At 39.8% G+C, this 17,859-nt stretch overlaps 2 protein-coding genes and 1 pseudogene across 2 annotated transcripts; 1 reads left to right on the top strand and 2 right to left on the bottom strand.

The window, feature by feature from the left end:
• Window positions 1-901: 901 nt before the first annotated feature.
• LOC125016048 lies at window positions 902-2,762 on the bottom strand (annotated as a pseudogene).
• Window positions 2,763-6,739: 3,977 nt separating this feature from the next.
• Window positions 6,740-8,324, bottom strand: LOC125016047 (urokinase plasminogen activator surface receptor-like; the record flags this gene model as incomplete). Its single annotated transcript, XM_047598216.1, has 6 exons — window positions 6,740-7,016; window positions 7,146-7,279; window positions 7,386-7,496; window positions 7,627-7,800; window positions 7,848-7,961; window positions 8,282-8,324. Coding segments are annotated over 6 exons (642 nt in total), but the record flags the coding sequence as incomplete, so codon positions are not given.
• An 8,374-nt stretch (window positions 8,325-16,698) lies between these two features.
• On the top strand, window positions 16,699-17,859 carry LOC125016310 (urokinase plasminogen activator surface receptor-like). Its single transcript, XM_047598743.1, has 4 exons — window positions 16,699-16,900; window positions 17,127-17,246; window positions 17,321-17,467; window positions 17,580-17,859. The coding sequence occupies exons 1-4, from the start codon at window positions 16,855-16,857 to the stop codon at window positions 17,729-17,731; spliced, it is 465 nt and encodes a 154-aa protein (XP_047454699.1). The 5' UTR covers window positions 16,699-16,854; the 3' UTR covers window positions 17,732-17,859.

The following is a 17,859-nucleotide window of genomic DNA, read 5'->3' as shown; positions in this document are numbered from 1 at the left end:
GCATAGTACTGACAAATAAACCTGAATCAGCCTCTGAAATACTCAAATAAAACCAGCTATATCATCTTCAAATAACAAGTCATCACAGGTCAGGTTGGCTCATGCAAATCCATCCACATATTTGTAAACTGATGTGCAAATTAGTTTAACACATACAAATGTATTTACATGTGTATGTCCGTGTTTGGCCTGTGTGGGCCTTTCCCTGGTGATTTTTCCTCTGCGTGTTTGGGAATGAAGAACAGGGTCACAGATCTAAAAATTCAACAGTTTCACTGTTGCTGTACATGCACATCCATACACACTACGGAGGAAAGAAGAACCCATTGGAAATTAATGAAATTGGGGTGTTTTGGTGAAATGTATATAACATTTTTAGTCAACTGCTACGTAAGGTAATAATGTAAGTGTTGATGCACTGATTCGCTCATTTTCCTACGTAAATACATTGTGTTAGTGACTGAATGAGCCTCAGTAGAAAATAATTGACATTTAAGTTTCCATGCTTATCTTGTTTATTATATATCTAGATATGTTTCATTAAAAGACCAAAAACCAAAACTGTCACTTTTTAACTGTCATGTGGTGTTCATATTGTTGTTATTCAGCCAGTGTTTGTGGGTCTGGTGGACCTGTTGCATTTTGTGGTTTTTAATGCCTCACAATCAAACACTTTTATGTTAAAATACTCAACAGATGTTTACTTCATCCCAATTACAAGCTGTATAAACAGTATATATGGTTAATATTTGCCCTTTACCTTTGTTAGATCACATTTATAACTTATTCTTTAAAACATTTTAAGAAAATCTATTAAAATCAAGATATGAGTGGAAACAAATTTACAAATGAAGCAATGTTTTTCAAAACTACTGACTTTTATTTCTTTGCACAACACAAGCTGAACACATGAACACATTGAGTAAACATATCAGTTAATACAACACATCAGCCCCATGGAACACATGGCCTTTAACCACTAGCCTATACAACACATGAGGGGCAGAGTTTTACTGTGTGTGTGTTGCAGATATACTTTTTGCACTTGATGCATGTATATTGTGTTTTTCTGTCCATCTTGGGTCCGCACACTTCGCATCGCTTCTTGTTGTTACTGGTGTTCACAACCTAGAATAATGAAAAGATCAGGAATTTTACTAACACCTCTCTCTCTCACAAGACATGAGTGCCAGACATGTACTGTAACAGCATCACACACTTACTTCAGGCTCTGCAGATTGTGGTTCTGTAGGTTGGGTGGACAGGGCACCAGCATTCTCCTCTTGAATCCTCCTCATGATGGCTGCAGAGGCTGGGGTTCTGGGGACATGTTGTCTTTGCTCGATTTGTGGTCTCACCAATGCCTTTCCCAGATCCTCGAGAAAGAGGCGTCTCTTCTGGAGCTTCCCTCTGTTCTACTCTGGGTTCAGTGCCATCCAAATGACAAAGGCGTTGTATGCTGAGATTTCCAACATATCAAAGAATATCACCAGCGGCCAGCGTAGAGTCCGCCGTTTGCAGCTGTAGGCCGTCACCAGCTTGTCCATGTTGTCTACCCCTCCTTTTGTGGCATTATAATCCATGATGATCCCTTGTTTGTGATGTTCCTGGTCACAGATTCTTCCATCCCCGTGCAGTGTACTCATGAGTACCACATTCTTGCCTTTCTTTGGCACATAGGATACCAGGGATGTATCAGCGGTGTACACAAACTTGGAAGACTTGACAGGCCTGTTCTGTGAAGTCAGAAGTTGAGGTGGGAGCTCTGGCTTGTTTTTCCATATTGTTCCCACCATGATCAGCTTCTTCTTTAGGAGCTCCTGTCACAGCTTGTGCGAGGTAAAAAAAAAAATGTCGCATGTGATGTTGTGTCCACTGAGTCCTTGAGACATGTCCAGAACAACTCTCATTCCTTGGTTTTTCTCAGGGGCTTCTCCAACAGGTTTTCCTGTGTAGACGTGTATGTTCCAAGCATATGAGGAAGTGGCATCACAGGCAGCCCAGATCTTTATACCATACTTTGCAGGTTAAGATTGGATGTACTGCCAAAAGGGGCAGCGACCCCTAAATGGCATCAGCTGTTCATCAATGGTGATATTTGGCCCAGGGTTGTACAGCAGGGGAAGGCAGTGCACCCACTTGTCCCACGCTGTCCTGATGGCAGCTAGTTTGTCTCTCTGCCGTTGAGCTGGTCTGTCATTTCGGTTGTCAAAGCAGATAGTCCTGGAAATTATGTGAAAGTTTTCCAGAGACATTGTTGCACGGAAAATTTCTCTGCCAGCTTCTGCATCCCACAGGGATTCTGCGGATTCCCTTTTGGACCTGAAAACTCCAGCAAGGATAAGAACCCCAAAGTAGGCATGTAAATGGGCTTGGTCCGTTTCCTTCCACCTCTCTCCAAAAACACGTTTTCCTTCTAAATTAGTGCAGTCAAGAATAATTTTCTGGATGGAATCTGGGATGAAAAGCTCAAAAGAAGACTTGATATCCTGTGTATGAGTAACTGCCATCCGTGTTGGCCCTAGTTGCATCCTTATCACATTGGCAGCCTTGCGGGGTGGCTCTTTTCTTCGGCGAGAATACCATTCAATTTCAGAATTTTTTGACATCCACATTTCCTCGCTTGATCCATGCTGACTGTCTTGTTCTGGTCCAGGGGCTGGCTGCTGATGGCCTGGTCCTGTGACTGGCTGCTGACGGCCTGGCCCTGTGGCTCGTCTTCGTTTTGGAACTGGCTGCTTCTTCTGAATCCTCTCGCTCATCATCAAAAACTTCTCTCTCTTCCAAAATCAATTCCAGAGCTCTCTGCGCAGAGATTAGATTAGATTAGATTAGATTAGAGTCTTTATTGTCATTTCACGGTAGCATATAACAATATACATTGCACAACAAAATTGAGGTACAGCTCTCCCGTCAGTGCAAAAGATAAATATTCAATAAATGACGATTTGTAGTGCCTTTCTATGTGCCATGGTGCAGCTGGAAAACCACATACATAAACAGTATGTCAGCACACTCTCAATGGAGCAGCGGTAGAAGACAGTCAGCAGCTCCCTCTTTAGGTTGATCCTCCTGAGGATCCTCAGAAAGTGAAGCCGCTGCTAGGCTTTCTTCACAACTGGTGAGGTGTTGGAGCTCCAGCTCCACCCAGGAACTTGAAGCTGTGCACCCTCTCCACAGACTCCCCGTTAATGCAGATGGGCTGCAGGTCAGTCTTCCTCCTCCTGTAGTCCACAATCATCTCCTTTGTTTTTGAGGTGTTGAGGACCAAGTTGTTGTCATTACACCACTCCACCAGCCTCTGGACCCCCTCCCTGTAGACAGTCTCGTCACCACCAGAAATTAGCCCCACTAAGGTGGTGTCGTCTGCAAATTTAACAATGATGTTGTCTGGGTGGGTGCTGACACAGTCATGGGTGTACAGAGTGTAGAGCAGAGGACTGAGTACACAGCCCTGTGGGGAGCCAATGTTGAGGCTGAGGGCTGTTGAAAGATGGGGCCCGACTCTGACTGTCTGTACACGGTTGGAGAGGAAGTCTTTAATCCAGCAGCAGGTGGTGGCTGGGAGTCCAATGTCCAGCAGTTTTTCTGTCAGTCTGTCCGGGAGTGTCCTGTAGTTCCAGATAGGAGATGGTGGTGTTGAGCACTGTTCAGATGGCATCCTCTGTTGATCTGTTTACTCTTTATGTAAATTGAAGTGGGTCAAATGCGGGTGGGAGGCAGGACGTGATGTGGTGTCGGACCAGTTTCTCGAAGCACTTCGTGACCACAGGAGTCGGAGCAACTGGTCTGTAGTCGTTAAGTTTGTTGATGGTGGTCTTTTTACGCAGCAGGACGATTGTGGCCGACTTCAGGTATGGTGGGATGAAGGACTGGGACAGTGACTCATTAAAGATCCTGGTGAAGACCCCAGCCAGCTGGTCTGCACACTCTCTGAGGACCCTCCCTGTCACTCCATCCGGTTCACTGCCTTCAGTGTGCACATCACCTCATGTTCCTTCACCGAGAAGCTGGAACTGTTGCAGTTAAGTGGACAAGCTGTGGCTGCCTCGTGTCCTTTCGCCTCGAACCATGCAAAGAAGTGGTTTAGCTCCTCCACTAGGCAAGCGTCGCCCTCTACCGTCGTGGTGCTGCTGGACTTGAAGTGGGTAAGGTGCTGGAGTCCCTGCCACACCTGGCGCGTGTTGTTCTTGGTGAAGTGATCCTCAGCCTTCCTCCTGTAGGCTTTCTTGGCATCTCTGATGCTCTCTCCTCAGGTCAGCTCTGGCTGCACTATACTGCACTCCATCCCCCAACTTGAAGGCATCATCACGTTGCCTCAGCAGTGCCTTGACTTCTTTCGTCATCCAGGGTTTCTGGTTGGAATATACCCGAAGACGTTTTTCAACAGTGACGCTATCCACGCAGAAGTTGATGTAAGAGAGCACAGATGAGGTGTACTCCTCTAAATCCTGGTGTTCAAACACACTCCAATCTGTGCTTTCAAAACAGTCCTGCAGCTGGTGTAGTGCACCCTCTGGCCATGTTTTCACAGTTTTTGTGGTTGGGGGGGCTCTCCTCCTCAGGGGGGTGTATGCAGGAATCAGCAGCATGGACATATGATCTGAGAACCTTTTGGCCATCTTGATCGGTTCTGATAAGGACCCACACCGGCAAAGCTATATTTATAGTGTCCCGCCTCCAATTTTTATCAGATAGAGTGTGAGAAAATAAATATTCCCGCAGGAAAATGAGGGCAGACGCTTCAATTTTGCAAAAATGTTGCAACCTTGTGCGGGAACCGTACAAAAACACAAAACTCACATCTACAGTCACTCTCTCTCTCTCTCTCTCTCTCTCTCACACATGCGCATCCACACACACAAACACAAACACACACACACACACACACACACACAGACAGGCCCAGACAGGAGGAGGACAGAGTGTAGGTACACAGAACATCAATTTCCACACTTGTATTAGCCCCGGGTCCAGTGGAAATGCAAATCCATCCACATATTTGTAAATTGATGTGCAAATTAGTTTAACACATACAAATGTATTTGTATGTGTATGTCCGTGTTTGACCTGTGTGGGCCTTTCCCTGGGGATTTTTCCTCTGCGTGTTTGGGAATGAAGAACAGGGTCACAGATCTAAAAATTCAACAGTTTCACTGTTGCTGTACACGTACATGCATACGCACTAATACGGAGGAAAGAAGAACCCAATGGAAATTAATGAAATTGGGGTGTTTTGGTGAAATGAATATAACATTTTTAGTCAACTGCTGTAAGTGTTGATGCACTGACTTACCCATTTTTCTATGTAAATACACTGTATTAGTGACTGAATGAGCCTCAGTAGAAAATAATTGACATTTAAGTTTTCATGCTTATCTTGTTTATCATATATCTAGATATGCTTCATTAAAAGACACAAATTTCAAGGCATCTGAGAGAAAATCAACAATGACATCATTACCTTAAACAGTAACAAGCTTTACAAATGCACTGAGAGACAAAGCTACACACAGGAGGCCCATTTGAAAGCAAATTTCCAGGTAGGAACATCCTAAAGCAAACTTTCACTTTTAATCCTCAACTGAAATACATTGTGAACTTAACACTTTCTTTTAAGTACAACAGAGGATTACAGCAATGAGTGGCAAAACGAGTGTTTCAATTTTATTTGCGGAACCACACTTTCAAGGTACTTTTGTTCCACTTTCTCTTATTCCAGCGTATATATATATATAGCGTATATACAGATATAAAATGAAACTGTAGTAGTAATGCAATGTTTTTAATCTTTGGAGGTGCCACAATAACACTGGGGTTACTGAAACAAGAACCACAGAAAAAATAATGTTCTGATTTCATTCTCCTGCCATAGAAACAACACCAACACTGTAAATTGGGTCATTTCTCTAGACTTCTCCATCCCCAAAGGAGTGAGTATTCTCACCACCTGCTCCTGTGCTTATATAAACTACATCCAATTCAACCATACATCTGTCATTCAATGTCTTTTGACATCAGGTTCTCTCATGCAAATTAATTAACATGTGTGAAAATTATTTTGCATATTCAAATTTGCCATGTTTTAACTATACTTTCTAAACTGGTGTTTTTTTATAAATACTTTGATAGACTCTTTATTTGACTGCATCTTTTCAGTGTAGTTCAATATATAGATACTGCATATACGGTATATACTATAATAATTACTAGGTAGAATGCTAAAATTCAGGTAAAAACATTTGTCAGAGTACTGCCGATTTGCACATTTGTATCCTGTGCCTGCATCTGAAAAGGTACCAGAAATATGCACATTCATGAGGTTTTACTCGAAATGTTATATTTCTAGGCTGCTTTATTTTATTTTGCTTATTTTAAATTGTATGTGCCGGACTTTGAGTCTGAATTGCACATGGAACTTTTTCTTTTTTTTTGTGGTCTACTGTTCCCCCAGCAGAGAAAAGGGTGCTGGACTGGTAGAAGGTCTCCAGCATTTTACTGCACACGTTGAAGGATCTCAGCTTCCTCCTATTGCAAGCTTATATGTGAGACGGGATCCCAAAACACTTTTATAGTTATATTCAAACAGACCTTTCAGGAATTTGTTTATTTTGCTTTTTATAAGTGACATTGAACATTTTATTAATTTCAAACCATAACAGACTTTGGTTACACTGGCAATCAGAACAAAAACTGTTTAAGGGAATAACGTATATTTTACTTTCTTTTCATTTTAAGCTGCTATTCACAATTCTATGCTACTGATTTCATACGAAGCATCTGAAAAAAAAAAACAGTTACAGAAATATAAAAGTCATATTTTGAGGAGTTGCTTACTTAATCGTCACATCAATTGAAAGAGTGAGGACACAGGTGCAAGGACAATGAGCCTAGGCAAAGATAAAAAGTGGAGAACACCTGTGGAACATCTGTGGATTCTTTTTTCTCCATCAGCTCAGAACCAAAGAGATCAGTGGTGCCACCAGCAGCATGAGGCCAGCACTTGTACTAGAACTTGCACTAGGAGTTGGGGTAGTAGTTGTAATAGTAGTTGGAGTAGTAGTTGGAGTAGTAGTTGAAGTAGTAGTTGGAGTAGTAGTTGGAGTAGTAGTTGAAGTAGTAGTTGGAGTACTTGTACTGCTGCCGCTGTTGCAGCTGTCGCCCTGACAGCAGCTCACTTCTGCTCCAAGGAGTTCTATGGCCCGAAGAAATTCCTTGTTTGTGCAGAGTACCTTAGAGGCGCAGCCCTTCAAAGTCACATTTTGGCCACCTGTACTCACTGAGAGAAAGACAATTGTGTCAATTGGTGAGACTTAATCACTTACATCACTAACGCTTCTTAATCTGCATATAGAGGGGGAAATTTAATACAGAATTCATGCTACCTGTTGCTGAGATGCAGCTGTCCTCAGTCCCCAGGCAGTTTAGAGTTGTGTTACACATTTGTCCGACACAAGTGAAGCACTTTCTGCCATTTGGATTGGTTTCACTGGGCTCTGTGAAATAAAATATTTATTATTTAAAAAAAAAAAAAAAAAACAACTCATATAATTCCATTATTTGGGCTAAGTGTGATATATATACACAAAAGCAAATATTTATATAATTATATAATTTTTTCCCTACCTGGGGCAGGTTGGGTGTTGCAGAGGTCGGTGTTACAACACTTGCTGGTAACTACGGTTCTAAAGACTCCAAAGTTGACTGAGTGCTGGCCACACTCCTCAGGCAAAACACATGTTTTTCCTGTGCCATTGAAAACTTCTGAACCTCCTGCAATGAAACAGTAGTCATTGTAAACTGGGCCAGTGTCAGGAAGAAATAAGAAGAAGCACAGAACACCATACTTCTAGACACGAGATTTACTGCAGCACACTGATTCTTCTCTGTAGGACATGTTGTTGTTTCATTGCAGGTTCCAGTCACTTCTGGTATGCAGTCATAACATCTCAGGGTACTGGCTGATGAAACAAAAAATGGTGACATAAAGAAGAGTTAAATCTACTTTCCTTGTCTTCAAAGTATGAACACACCTGTTTAAAAAATATAAGAAATACATATATATGGTTATATATATACACACACACACACACACACACACACACACACACACACACATATATAGATGCAAATACAAAGAGGCTGAATCATCTGTGCACCAGATACAGAGATTCAAGAAGAACAACAATAGATACTAAAGGAAAATTACAGTACTTATTTTTGTAAACATTAAAAAGTATAAAAACACAAAACACCAAAAAATAAAACAAACAAAACTTACCTTCAGGGAGAAGCACAATCCCAATGACCAGGATGAGGAGATAAATGTTGTGATGGTGAGGTACAAGTGAGTTTTAGTTTGATCTCTTAAGGGTATAAATAGTTCTCATAAGAAGGGGCTGGCTTCACCCTTCAAACCACACCTCTATTATTATAATTATTATAATTTAGTGACAAAACCTGACTCTGAAAAATCCTTGAACATGTTCTGAAAACTGAATGAACTGATTTTAAATTAGTTTGTGATGTTTTCTTTTGGAGATTTATTTCAATGTAGAAATTCAGCAATACACAACTCTTATCTACACCAACGGTCGTCAACATTTTTCAGGCCAAGGACCCCCAAACCGATGGAGAGATTGAGCAGGGACCCCCTACCTACTATATGTGTTCTATATTAAACTCGACTTAGTGCTATTTATAAATATACATTATTATTTTCATTTCACATTTTACATTCAATATTAAGCTATTATTAATATATATTTTTTATTTCAAACATGTAGGCTGGGCCATGCAACTGCCATACACATAAACATACCTATACACTGTGTATCATGCACTGTTAGCTTCTCTTCCGCTAACACTGCACCCTGGGACTATGCGGTCTCGTGATTGGCTCAGCAGCGATAGGGGCGGGGCCTACTGTGTACAGGAAGCTTAAATTAACAGATCTCAACTCGGGTAGGGCTCTGTGTGAAACGGTGAGCTGCTGAGAGCTGCTGTATCGCTGAATGAGTGCTGAATGACAGATAATGTCTTCTGCATTTCTGCCTCCCTTTAATAAATATGTTGGATTCATGTTAATACACACACACACACACACACACACACACACTGTGAGGGGAATGAGAACCACTGCATGTCAGCGACAGGTAGCATGACTTTTGCAGTAAATTGCTTCCTCTATATGTAAATTAAGAAGCGTTTAGTGATCTTAGTGATAAAATCTCGCCAACTGACACAATGTGTGTGTGAGTGTGTGTGTGTTTGTGTGTGTGTGTGTGTGTGTGTGTGTGTGTGTGTGTGTGTGTGTGTGTGTGTGCGTGTGTGTTAATTAATCTATGTGAACATTTCAAAATGTACTCAGTCACTGATTAGAAAGTTTTGTCGGTTTGGTCAATTCATTTACACACAATGAGTCAAGTTCAATCCACTTCTAGAAAGAAGGACACTTTGCTCTTTCAGTGGAAGTGAAAGGTTAAAGTCCACAGTTTACAGCCCTTAAAAGGTTCCGGTTCCTGTTCCTGTTGGTTGGCATCGTAAACCATTTATTGTTGTGTCATAATGATTTTGACACCGCACATAAAGGAATATCACTTTCACTTGAGTTTCATTTCTGAATAAATGAAACTTCAGAATTGTACAGTCGGATGATTTTCTCCCTCTCTTCCTTCAAACCCTTGATGCACAAGAAGCAGTTCTGTCTGTAAGGCTTATTTATTCAGACAGACCTACACAGTTCCATAGTTTAGCTTTTATCTGCTAACATTTTTATGTACCTGTATGTTTTATATATATGTATGTGTGTAATTTTAATTGTGTTTTATTTTAACAAGTTTGTAAAGTGACATTGAGTGTGCTGAAAATCACCTATAAATAAAATGCATTATTATTGCAAAACACTACTTTGGCCAGCCTTAGGTAACTTTATGACATAGAGCACAATCGGCTCCACTTGGTTTCAACATTTCATTCATGTGGTGACTTGAAAACAACATAAACTGTCCTTTAAGTCCAGATTCTGTTGTCCTTCCTTACGGAGTGCAAATGACAGTCTCCACTTACCGACACACTTTTCTCCTTGCGTGACCCGAGTTTCTGCTCTATTTGAATGACATTTATCACAGTAGTTCAAGCCATTAAGCGACTGTGACTCTGAACTTCCAGTTGAACTCAGTGCTTTTGTTGTGCTCGGTATAAAGTTAAGATAACTGAAATGAAGTGTACGGAAATTATGTAATAAATATTTAAGTATAATAATAGAACTCGTCGATAGGGGGAACCACTCACAAGTGAAGGTTAACTGTAAGAATTAATCACTATTAGATTAATATTAACCAAAAACCAAATATACCAAAAACGGCCAAAAACGGCTTGGGATCCAGAGGGTTAATTATTAATAGTTAATTTGTCTCATCATAGCTCATGCGTCAGCTCTCAATACAGCGATCATCTATTTCCCATTTCCCAGAACCTTAAGTGGAATATATGATTTATTTACATCAATAGTGTATAATGAATAATAAGAATGTAACAGCTGGTATAATGGAAAGATGATGAGGAGGATAACGGGATGAAAGAGTTTTGACGAGAGAAATAACTAACCAAAAATGAGGATGCAAAGGGGATCTAATTTCCTATATTAAAGATTAAGCAAGTAGAATGAAACTTGGTCTAGATTTACCACGACATCCCATCAACTCGGATCAAAGACGAGTTTACTTTTGCACAGGCAGGACTCCGTCGATGCCGCTCCGATCCGCTCCTGGGGGAAGGCTGTCGCTGAGAGCTCAGACCTCCACAGCGGCGCCGTCGGGGAAAACCAGCGGTGTTGAGAGCAGTTTGACGTTTCAGACGTAATTCTATAACCTGAGAAGCTATCAAGCTACCAAATGCATCTGTAGTTGAAACTAGTGCAGAAATAGGTGTTTTGAGTTTAGTTAGAAAAAAAAAATAAAATAATAATAATGACAATATATTTCGGCTTATTTAAAAAAAATTAAAAAAAAATGTCGACCTTTTTCTTTTGAAATTTCGACTTTTTTCTCGAAGTGCATGATGAAAACATATCTACCTCTTCTAATTTATTCATTTAGTTTATTTTCTCTCACGGGTGGCCCTGATACTCTTTCGTGAGAGACAGGATGGGCAGGTGCAGTTGGGTGCTTTCGGTTCGACATTTCGGTTGATGTTTGGACATTGCGTGTGGGGTCCCCCAGGGGTCACTGTTGAGACCAAAGCTGATTATCATCTATATTAAAGACCCGAAAATGTTCATTACTATTTGCAGATAGTAGATAGAAATAATTATTTATAAGCAATATTTATAAGCACCTTTCAGAAACTCAAGGTCACTTTACAATGTAATAAAATGAAGGTGAAATACAAAATAAAATAAACATGAAAACAATAATATATAACAGATCACCAAAATATTTGGCAGTTGCAGAGTGAAAATGGAAATTCAGGTACAAATAATTGGTGTTAAAATTGAAAGAGTTCGTGAAAATAAATTCTTGGATGTAACAATAGATGAGCAACTCAACTGGAAATCACATATTAAGCATGTAGACAACAAAATATCAAGAAGCATTTCAGTTTTACATAAAGAAAAACAGGTCTTAGATCACAAGTCACTTCACATTCTCTACTGCTCACTCATCCTACCGTATCTAATGTACTGTGCAGAGGTCTAAGGGCAATAACTACAAGAGTTCATTACATTGTCTACACTGTCTATTCTACAAAAAAAGAGCAATAAGGATCATTCACAGCACTGGATCTCTCAATCACACCAACTCCCTCTCTTGTAACATATCAAATAACAGTTAACAGTTCAAATATTATTCAAGGCCAAAAACCAAGTACCAGAAAACATTCAAGCTTTATTCACTGAACGAGAGGAGGGTTATAATCTCAGGGAAAAACACATCTTGAAAATTCACAGTGTTCGTAGTATGGTGGGAGTTTATGGAAGAGTTTAAAGATGTCCAAACATCCACCAATTCAAGATGCAGTATAAAAATATGGCATTCAAACAGCACAGAGACGAAGAGGGGGGTTGATATAGGGTCATCACTTACTTATTTACTTATTTATTCATTCCTTAATTCATCTCTTCTCTGTCGGCACTGAATATGTGGTCATGTATATGTCGCTACGTATGTAGGTATTAACATGTGCGTGTATGTGCTTATCTGTACACATATGTAGAGTGAATGTATATATTTACATGGACAAGACAGGAAGCAAATTATCATTAATTAATGATTTACATTTCATTTGTATTGCACTTCACATTTTAACAATCTCAAAGAGCTACAACTCAAAACGGGTCAATGAATAGAGGATGTAAATTAAAATGACCAGTTATTAAACTATTTATTTTGCATTTTGTTCCACTTAATAACTAGCCTACTTAAAGAGAGAAATTGAATGTAAAACAAAAAATCAACAAAAAACAAAAACGGAACTACACTACAACCCGAACTAAAATAATGAAACCTACAAAGTTCTAATAACTCAAAGGAAACCACCTGCTTGAGGGGAAAGAAAGATCAATATAAACGGTGCCTCTGGTGTTGTCACAGGCTTGCAGCAGACAAAGAGGGAAAACGAGAAAGAGCACACCACCACTCATCTCCTCTCCTTATATAGTGTCCTACCTGAGCACAAATAGCACTCAGGTGCTCAGCAGGCCAAGGGAAGAGGCCGCATGTAAGCCGCACGTAACACAACCTAAGTCTCTGCAACAGCTACAGGGGAACAATGCTATTGTCCATACCAGGCAAAATCCTAAACAAGGTAGTCTTGCAAGGCCTCAAGGCAGCAGTGGATGCAGACCTTAGAGACAACGAAATCATCCTGAAAAAATCACAAGAGTTTAGGTCACTGCTATATACAGTATCTCCAGACATTGGAAGCATTCGACAGTGCTCTGTCAGCTCATGACACACCACGGGATATCCGAGAAGTTCATCGCCATCACCAAGAACATTTAGTGCAGTGGAGAGTCATACATGAAAGCTGACAGAGGCATTCAAGATCACAACAGGAGTAAGGCAAGTCTGCTTATTGTCACCACTACTATTCTTCCTAGTGGTAGACTGGTTCGTGAGGCACTAACAGGTGAAATGGGATCCAGTGGACTCTGCGTACACAACTGGATGACCTAGACTTCGCAGACAATATTGCTCTTTTTGTCAGTCAACCACCAACAAACGCAAGAAAAATTGAGAGAGGTAGAAGAGAAGGCAGCTGAATCAGGTCTCCACACAGAAGACTAAAGTACCCAAGGCCAATAGACACCGACCACTAAATGAGGCGGACTCCTTCATTTACCAGGGAAGTGAAGTAGTGAGTGAGGATGTAAAAAGGAGAATAGGCAAGAACTGCATTTGACATGATGGGGGCCATGCTGAATTGAAGAAGAAGTGGTCCAAAGTGTTGACAACACAGTATCAGTGTCACCAAAGGATCAACACATGACATCATATGATACTTCAAAGATTCTGGAGTCACTACAAGCATAAATATGTGTTTATAATGTATGTATCGTATACTATACTGATGGGTTGTTTGTAATCAGTCATTGTAAAAGGGAGCTTGCTATAATATTCTCAGAATATCAGAAAAGCATATCTAAGCATCAGTCTAAGAAATAATGAATTTATGTAGCATAAAGCTTTGAGGCTTGAATCACTAATCAGTCAGTTTTATATGTTTTAGCGTTTCCTGGTGTGATTCGCGGTATAGACGGCACTCACATTCCCATCACAGCTCCTTCAGTCAATAAGGAGGTTATGCGAATAGTACATACCACAGAATTAATGTTCTGGGACGCCTATATATAACTTTTTACATTACAAGTGAAACATACTTCACACAATACAGCCTCTGCAGCTAATTACTGTTCTCCAGATGTGATGCCGCCTACATGATAAATAATGTGGAGGCGAAATGGCCTGCGTCTGTGCATGACTGAGATTTTTCAGTCTATGTTGAGTACTAAATTTGCCTGTGGTTAGCTCATATACGGTACATAGCTATATCCTGTGATCAATATTGTGTTTCCCCCTATTATAACTGAAAATTTAAACTGTATTCTTGTCATTTCATAGGAGTTTCATGGTACAAGTGACCATCTGCTGACCTCTTCAACTTGGCCCACATCCAGACGTGGCCCAGAGTGGAAGTGACCGTCGGTATCCTGAAGGTCAGCTTCCAGTGCCTCCGTCGGCTCAGGATCGTCCCAGAAAAGTCGTGCAAGATTATTGTGGCATGAGTAATTCAGCATGACACTGCAGGATTATACAATATTATTTAGATCTCAATACCAAACATAAAAATCTAAATGAAAATATGTAACAACAGCGTATCCATGAGCAAACTATGAATGTGATGTGTATTACTTTTATGACTTCAGGTTCCTTACCTGGAGTGGAAAGTGGCTGTACTGACCTCGACGTAGATGACGAAGCGGCTCTTAAGCCACACCTGCACATTTCACCCCACCTGCACTCTGCCCCCCCAGCAATCTCTTCCCCACCTGCACTCTCTGCTCCACCTGCACACTCGGCCCCGCCTGGACCTCACAGCATGTTGTGCAATTTCACTTTACTCATGTTTACTTAAGAGCACTGCCAATGTAAATATCACATAACAAGTTGTAATACTACTAATATACTACCTAACTTTGTTATTAAACATTTTGAGTGTTATTTACTTTAATTGTTAAATCATTGCTCATCCTTGACACTTATGGTCATCATAGAATGATGCAACAATGAACTGATACATTGTTAAGAACTATCTCCAGGATAGAGAAGAACAAGAAGACCTGGCAAGGTCCCCACAGAGCCCTCATCCCAACATGATGGAGTGTGTCTGGGATTACATGAAGAGACAGAAGGATCTGAGGAAGCTTACATCCACAGAAGATCTGTGGTTAGTTCTCCCAGATGTTTGGAGCTACCTACCAGTCGAGTTCCTTCAAAAACTGTGTGCAAGTACCTACAAGAACTGATGCTCTTAAAGACAAAGGTTGGTCACACCAGATACTGATTTGTTTTAGATTTCTCTTCTGTTCATTCACTGCCTTTTGTTAATTCATGAAAATAAACTATTAACTCTTCTATTTTTGAAAGCATTCTTATTTTACATTTTTCACACCTGCATAAAACTTTTTCCTAGTACTATATATCTGTGATTCTGACTGTAGGTGTGTGTTCACGTGTTTGTTTGTGTGTACATACCTTTGCTTAAATTAGATCAGAAACACCATCATCATTGTTTATTTTATTTAAAGAACATAGTCCAGACTTGCTTTATAGGGAAACGTATTCTGCTGTGACTTGGTGATTTGAATAAAATTAACCACAGAAAGGTCTGCACCATGAGTATCCTTAACTGTGACGTTTGCACACCACGTTTGCACCACACGCGTCCGTGTAGAAACAAAGTCCGCCTCCTCTGCTCTTACCTCTGCTCTCTCCACCTTTAACACAAATAAACATCCTTTTCAGAAATGTTCTACTGAAATGTGTTTGGAGGCTTTGCAATCCACAGGAATTGTGGATTGCAAAGCCTTGTGAAGAATTGTGAATTTAACCAGAATTTTCCTCTAGTATTTACTGCTGTTCTCATGTTGTCTCTGCATCTTGTGCACAGATCATTCAGCCTGTTTTCTTTATGATTTGTATTTAGTCATACATATACACACTGCTTATATTTCTGATATACGACTCTTCTTTATGTCAACATTTCTTTTGTTTCATGAGCCAGTGCCCTAAAATGTTAGGAGTGTACATCAGGAGAGACTAGAACCTGCTTTGACACAATGAAACGGTGCAATAGTATGAGAGAAACTGTCGTGAAAATAAATATAAAACAAGGACAAAATATATTCACTGCTTTTTGCTCAGGGATCCAATAGTTATCACGTCTTTTATAATTACTACAAATTGTTAAAAGAGCAAATGTGTCCTTAAAAAAATCCTTCTGAACATTGTTCACTTACTGTTCAGGCCCCACAGTGCAGAAGAAGAGAACATCTAAGTTTATTGTTACGGATCCTTTCATTTCAATTATCTTAACTTTATACTGTTTACTCTGTGCGCAAACACAAATAAATTTACATACATACATATAGATACATAAAAATGTTAGCAGATAAAAGTTAAACTATGGAACTGAGTAGGCCTGTCTGACTAAATAAGTTTAAAAGACAGAACTGCTTCTTGTGCATCAATGAGGGCAAAAAGGGAAAAGAGAGGGAGAAAACCATCCATTTCTGAACAAGATGTACAGTGTTATGCTTTTAAACGTTTTGAAAAGGGAAAGTTTCATTTACTCAGAAATGAAACTCAAACGAAAGTGGTATCTTAAATCATTGAGACAGAACCATAAATGGTTTATGATGCCAACCAACAGGAACCTTTTAAGGGCTGTAAAGTGTGGACTTTAACCTTTCACTTCCACTGAAAGAGCAAAGTGTCCTTGTATCTTGAACTGGCTAAAACATAACTCATTCTATGTAAATGAATTGACCAAATTAAACTTTCTAACCAGTGTTTGAGTACATGTTAAATGTTCACATAAATGAATTAACATTTTCAGGAATAATGTAGATCGTAATTGTGTATTTCTGAATTTCTACATTGAAAACAATCTTTAAAAGAAAACAACGAATTTGAAATCTTAAATACAGTTTTCATGGGGAAAAAAAGGGATTTTTCAGAGTCAGGTTTTGTCACTATCGGTAAATAATGGAGGTGTGGTTTGAAGGATGAAGCCAGCCCCTTCCCATGGAAACTATCAAACTAAAACTCACTTGTACCCCACCATCACAACATGTATCTCGTCACTCTGATCCTTGGGATTGTGCTTCTCCCTGAAGGTAAATTTTGTTTTGTTAACTTTTTAATTTTAAAGAAAATAAGTACTGTAATTTTCCTTGAGTATTTACTTGTATCTCTGTATCTTGTGCACAGATGATTCAGCCTCTTGTTATTTGCATCTATATATAAAAATATATATATAATTCACTTTTTAAGCATTGCTTATATTTTATATTTTTTAAAACAAACAAGGGAAGTACATTTAACTCTTCTTTGTGTCGTCAGCCCGTACCCTGAGATGTTATGAGTGCACATCAGAACAGACTGGAACCTGCACTGAAACAACAACACAATGCCCTTCAGAGAAGTATCAGTGTGCTGCACTAAGACTTGTGTCTTATACAGGTATGGTGTTCTGTTATTGTTCTGATTTCTTCTCAACGTTGGTCCAGTTTACAATGACTACTGGTTCATTGCAGGTAGTTCAGAAGTGTCGAATCTCTTTGGAAAATCATGTGCTTTGCCTGAGGAGTGTGACCAGCACTCAATCAACTATGGAGTCTCTAGAACCATAGTTACCAGCAAGTGTTGCAGCACCGACCTCTGTAACACCCAACCTGCCCCAGGTAGGAAAAAAATCAATGATGTAAATATTTGCTTTTGTGTATATATCAAGCTTAGCTCAAATGATGAAATTATTACATAAGCTTTTCAATAATATATATTTTTATTTCACAGAGCCCAGTAAAACCAATCCAAATGGTAGAAAGTGTTTCACTTGTGACGGACAAACATGCACCAAAACTCTAAACTGCCATGGGAATGAGGACCGCTGCATCTCAACAACAGGTAGCATGACTTCTGTATTAAATTTCATGTTCTACATGTAGACTAGGAATTGGTTACAGATTCTGGTGTTAAAACCAGGGGTGGGTTGGCCATAGGCAGGTTCGGGAGGATTCCACGGTTGTTTTCCTGTTAAAAAAAAAAAAAAAAGGGGGCAAGGAAGGAAGAGGAG

The sequence above is a fragment of the Mugil cephalus genome, chromosome 11, assembly GCF_022458985.1.
Source record: "Mugil cephalus isolate CIBA_MC_2020 chromosome 11, CIBA_Mcephalus_1.1, whole genome shotgun sequence".
Classification (NCBI taxonomy): Eukaryota; Metazoa; Chordata; class Actinopteri; order Mugiliformes; family Mugilidae; genus Mugil; species Mugil cephalus.
Note: the sequence above shows the minus strand (reverse complement) of the source record. Positions and strands in the feature narration are given on the sequence as shown.